This window comes from Choloepus didactylus, chromosome 2 (assembly GCF_015220235.1).
Source record: "Choloepus didactylus isolate mChoDid1 chromosome 2, mChoDid1.pri, whole genome shotgun sequence".
Lineage (NCBI taxonomy): Eukaryota > Metazoa > Chordata > Mammalia > Pilosa > Megalonychidae > Choloepus > Choloepus didactylus.
The window spans coordinates 90751915-90757513 of NC_051308.1; the positions used below are offsets into that span (position 1 = coordinate 90751915).

General features: G+C 45.7%; 1 protein-coding gene across 1 annotated transcript in view; it reads left to right on the top strand.

Annotated features, from left to right (window-relative positions):
* SLC9C2 (solute carrier family 9 member C2 (putative)) overlaps window positions 1–696 on the top strand; it is a gene marked incomplete at its 3' end in the record, with an annotated part of 93314 nt that extends 92618 nt beyond the window's left edge. Inside the window, exon 27 of the mRNA XM_037825330.1 lies at window positions 653–696. Within this exon, the coding sequence (XP_037681258.1) occupies window positions 653–696 (44 nt within the window). The remainder of the gene's footprint in view (window positions 1–652) is intronic.
* Window positions 697–5599: the final 4903 nt, after the last annotated feature.

Sequence of the window (5599 nt, forward strand, 5' to 3'; positions counted from 1 at the left end):
TTTGCTACTATCTTTTCCAGCCCCATTATTTTAAAAAAGTCTCTTCTATTTAAGAAAAATGTTTGCAGTTACCCTGCAATCAGTCATGAAGTTGACTGGAATTCAACTCTCCTTTTGTGAGCAGCCACCTTCCGGATTTGGCCTAGTAGACAAGCTGCAGCCTGCCCTTGAGTTCCCCCCGCCCATCGAGTGGTGCCAAGATGGCGCCTGATGTATGTAACCACCCGCTGTATTCACCAATCATGCTTGTGTGCGTGGCGTTAGCCCATTGGATACACGCAAGGTTTATAAGAAAGTTCCCGGGCAAAGCTCGGGGAGACAGCCCACAAGGAGCCGTACCTGACGGCCGCATCGAGGTTGTTCTCCCCCGAGGTGTCTCGCCCCGGGTGGAACCTGTAAAGATGATGATTGCCTAGTCCCATTAAAAGTTTTCCATACGAGGACTAGGGCCCGTGGGCGTTCAGGTAGCCCCGGGGACTCGGAAGAGCTCTCCGAGTGATTACAAGACAGTGCCGGCTGCAAGCATGGGGCAGTCCGGGAGTTCACCCCTACTACCACCGCGAGTCCTGAGTGATCACAAGTGCTCCGGGTAAGACGTTGTCCGCACCCTCTCTCCCCTTATCTCTCTGGTCCCCATCGCCGGCCGACCGAGGACTCGAGGCGGGGCGGAGAAGCGCCGGACAAGTGGTGGCCCGTACGGGGAACTTCGAACCCGCAACCTCATTTGCGTTCCCCTCGCCCCGACGGAGACGTGCTCCCGGGATCCGTGGTTTGACCTCCGCGACTGATCACCGCGAGAAGGTGGACCTCTTACGCAGAGTCCTAGTTGTGGCCAGACGGGACCCTTGGCGTTTGCACAGAGGCTCCTAGTGACGCCCTCGGCACTGGCTACCTTCTCCTAATCCTCCTGTCCCCCAGTTGCGAGACTGAGTACTGCAAGGAGGGCCACGTGGTTTCCGGCTCACGGGTTCTCCGGTCTCTATATGAAGTGAGCATTCTGGTCGGTGCCAGAGGTCCCACCTTGGTATGGCCGGGACCTAGTCCAGACTCCCCAAAGCACCAAAAAATACGTTGTGGGCCATCTTGGTCCACGGGAGCACATTCATCACTGGAGACACTGGGGCATAAAAAACAAAAAAGGGGGAGATGTGAGCAGCCACCTTCCGGATTTGGCCTAGTAGACAAGCTGCAGCCTGCCCTTGAGTTCCCCCCGCCCATCGAGTGGTGCCAAGATGGCGCCTGATGTATGTAACCACCCGCTGTATTCACCAATCATGCTTGTGTGCGTGGCGTTAGCCCATTGGATACACGCAAGGTTTATAAGAAAGTTCCCGGGCAAAGCTCGGGGAGACAGCCCACAAGGAGCCGTACCTGACGGCCGCATCGAGGTTGTTCTCCCCCGAGGTGTCTCGCCCCGGGTGGAACCTGTAAAGATGATGATTGCCTAGTCCCATTAAAAGTTTTCCATACGAGGACTAGGGCCTGTGGGCGTTCAGGTAGCCCCGGGGACTCGGAAGAGCTCTCCGAGTGATTACAAGACAGTGCCGGCTGCAAGCATGGGGCAGTCCGGGAGTTCACCCCTACTACCACCGCGAGTCCTGAGTGATCACAAGTGCTCCGGGTAAGACGTTGTCCGCACCCTCTCTCCCCTTATCTCTCTGGTCCCCATCGCCGGCCGACCGAGGACTCGAGGCGGGGCGGAGAAGCGCCGGACATCCTTTCATTGCTCTTTCACTTACGGGCACTTTTGATAGACTACTCAAATTGAATTAATGTAATATCTCTATACAAAATGATCGTGCACATTAATTATAATGTACCTCTCAAAGCCCTTTACATGTGAAATCTTTTAGAAGTAATGTTCCAAGATAATAAAATGGAAACTTCAGTAAGCTTTCTGGATGCATTTGATAGGTAAGAAGTTTTTCCTGAAATGCTCCTGGTCTAATGTATTACATTTCATTTTCTTTTATAGTTGGACATCGGATCCCATTTTAGAAAAGGGTATTAATGGCAACAGTGTGATGTACGAAGCCAGGTTAAAGACCGAACTAATTAATATCCTGGCTCCAGTGATGAAAGATTATCTGGCAAGGGTATACTTAGTAGATGCTGAAACAATTTGCTGCATTTATTTTACAAGCAATTGATGGACTGTTGTAAAAGCTCTAATTTTAAGCCACTGCATTATACTTGAGATGTTAAAAATACGGGAGAATAAGATACCCCAAAACTCAAATAAGATCCTGCTTCCAGCTGAGGGCAAGTTATAATAGAGTACACTATCCAGAGTTGTATAATTAATAGATTAGTTTTAAGCATGGGACCTGCAATTTTGATATTTGAAATTGCTATTATTAGTGCCTCCTGAATGTTTTCCATAGTATAGTTATCTCCCCCCACCAAATTTAGTAAAAATTGAAAAATGGGCCTATGTTCCACCATCTTAAATTACTTAAAGCAAAGTTTAGGAGAAACTAACATTCTTAGACTGCATAGTACTGGTTGATGTCATTTTTCATTTTATTCTTTAAAGTTAAATAAAGTTGAATTTTATGCTGTGGTTTATTATTTAGAAACCATTATTCCTTTTCATTTCAACAAGACTTTGAAATAATATGCAATTATTTCTAGGGAAATAATTTTCTAGGGAAAACCATAATAGAGGTAAAAATAGAAGGAAATACAAGAGAAAAAGCCAAGCCCAAGGTATTTATTTAGAACCTTCTGGATACCTTGACATAATAGGGCAGTCTTTCTGGTGGTCTGCAGACCGCCTGTGTGTCAGCTAATATTGCATGAGGCTGCACATTACAGAAACCCAACCACAGTGGCATAACCAAGTGGGGGTTCATTTTTCTCATGTAATAAGACACCTGAAAATAGGCAGCAGCTTGAGGAACTTCATGGACCCAGGCTCCTGTGGCCTCCTTTACTTCCATTCTTGGCCTGTGTGGCAGCCCAGGGATTGGAACCTCCCCACTTCCTTTGGGAAAAGGGTGGAGCCTTGAGCTCGCAGCAGCAGCTGCATGATCAGAGCATGGACATTGAAGGTCATTGAGCCTAATCACTGTTGGTAATCAACTTTCCAGAGACTCAGCTGAGGTTTTTTTGCAACCAAAGCTCCCAAGGTTCTGCTGAAATCAACTTTCCTGAGACTCAGCTGAGGCTCCTTTGTAACCAAATCTAGTGAGGCTCTGCTGAGCTCTATAAGGCACTCCTCTTCTGCTGTGTGGATCATTGACTCCCAACTGGTCTGCTATTGGGAAGAATCCTCCTGTCAGTCAGTCCCTAACTAAAATTCTTGGGGAACTTTTTGCCTGATGTGTTCTTTGTTCTTGGGGTTCAGTTGGACTGGAGCGGCCCATGACTTGACATCCTCATGGTAGCAAAATGACCCTAATACTTACAGGAATCCCACTTGCCTTTCAGGAAGAGGGCAAAGAGCTTTTTCCTTGAGTCAGGAGTCAGGAAGGGACCCCTCTCCAGGCCAGCACTGTCATCAAAGGACCATACCTATCTCAAAATTCATCTCAAGAATTTTAACTGGCACCTCGCCTTGCCACCCTAAAGACAATCTGGGTTCTCTTAGTAAGAGAAATGGGGAAATGCATATTGGGTGAGCAACAGCACTGTATGCTGTAATTTACACCAATCATCTGGGTTGTTAAAAATGAAGAATTTCTGGTCACCCGTCCCAGTTGGCTAAAGTTGCCATTAAGCAAAATACCAGAAATGGATTGGCTTTTATAAAGGGGATTTATTAGGTTTCAGATGTACAGTTCTAAGGTCACAGAAGTGTCCAAACTAATGCATCAACAAGAGGATACCGTCACTGAAGAATGGCCAGTGACGTCGGGAAAACCTCTGTCAGCTGGGAAGGCACGTGGCTGGTGTCTGCTGCTCCTTTGCTCCTGGATTGCATTTCAAAGTGGATTTCTCCAAAATGTCCCTGGGCTTGTCTCTCTTAGCTTCTTCACCTCCTGTGCATCTAAGGTCAGGGTCCTCTCTTCTGGAGCAAACTCTGGGCTAGCATCTTCAAATGTCTCCAAGCATCTCAAAGTACCAGCAAGCATCTCTCCAAAGTCTGTCAGCTCTTCTGAGCTCCTTCTGTCTGTGAGCTCTTATAGGACTCCATTGATTTAATTAAGACCCACCCTGAATGGGTGAGGTCCACATTTCCATGAAAATAATTTAATGAAACATTTCCACCATCAACGGACTAAATCTGCCCTTACAAGATTGCATTAAAGAACATGGCTTTTTGGGGGACATAATTTTTCCAAACTGGCACACCACCTATGGAATCTATCTCTGGAAGTAGGCCCTTGGGCTCTGAATTTTAATGGATTCCTCCAATGTATATTGGGAGTTCAAACTGCAAGTAAGTAAAGGGGATATAAAATTAAGCAGATGTCTGCTCTACAATCTTGCCTAGAAGGCACACTGCCATATACTTAACTAGAAGACCATACTTCCTGTTCATGCCTATCAGTTAGGATGCTTCAAACAGGCTTAAACACTAAGGAAATGTATTCTTATGGTTGAGGTAGAATAGATTCATGGCTAACAGACTTAGTGTTACTATCAAGGATTGGGTTTCTTTTTTCCTTCTATTATGCTGCTCACAATTTCAGCCTCATTTTGAGGCTCTTTCCGGCTCCTGGTTGTAAGATGCCTGCCAGTATCAATCAGCACTTCATGCTTTCTTGTTTATATCCAGTGGGAGACCCCCTCCTCCCCCAAAAAACCTTCCAATTGCTCTCAAGAATGAGACTTCTTTGAGAAATCTCCAGTCTCCAACAATCCTCTATTGGTGTGTCATCAGCAAGAATTTGGTCACATTTCTGAACCAATCACTGAGAAGGAGGTAGTGATCTTTTCTAACCAGTTAAGCCTACCTTTTGAGCTAGAATCAAAGTTGTCAGTTCCCATTGCTTCATTCACATTACTTCAAAGTGGTAAGGTCAAAGGGCTGTTTGGGAGTAAGTCGTTATTCCAGTTCACTGCACCCAAAAATTGGCACCTTGACTCGGCCATTTAAACTCAGCCATTCTGAATCCTAACCCCTTCCCTGAGCTTCTTCACTCTTAGGGCAGAGGAGACATCAGATTTACAGCCATTGGGAAGAATCCTCCTGTTAAGTCAGTCACAAGTTCATTGTTTGTTCTGAGTTCATTGCTTTGTTCAACAAAGACTCTCTGTAGTTCTTGCCAAAGCAGTAGCTAATTCTTTGAGAAGCCACATGGACCACTCTCAAATTCTTTACGCTTCTTCCATAGTCACAATGGTCAGATATTGGTTCAAGTTCAAATAATAAATCCTTGGAGGCATAATGGAATTTATTCTGTTTTCCTTATGAAAACTGAAGGCAAAAAGTCTCGATAAGGAAACTTCACTGCCCTTGCCAAATAGTGTTTTAAGTAATGTACTTAGGATAACTTTTAGCCTGGAAATGCATATTCATCTTATATTTTAGATTTGGAGAACAATACTTTCACAAAGTCTCATGGCTTCATGGCTGCTTGCTGACAGTTCTGTAACTCATACTAAGGGTATGAGTTATGTGGACAGAGTAGACATAGTAAAAACACCAGGG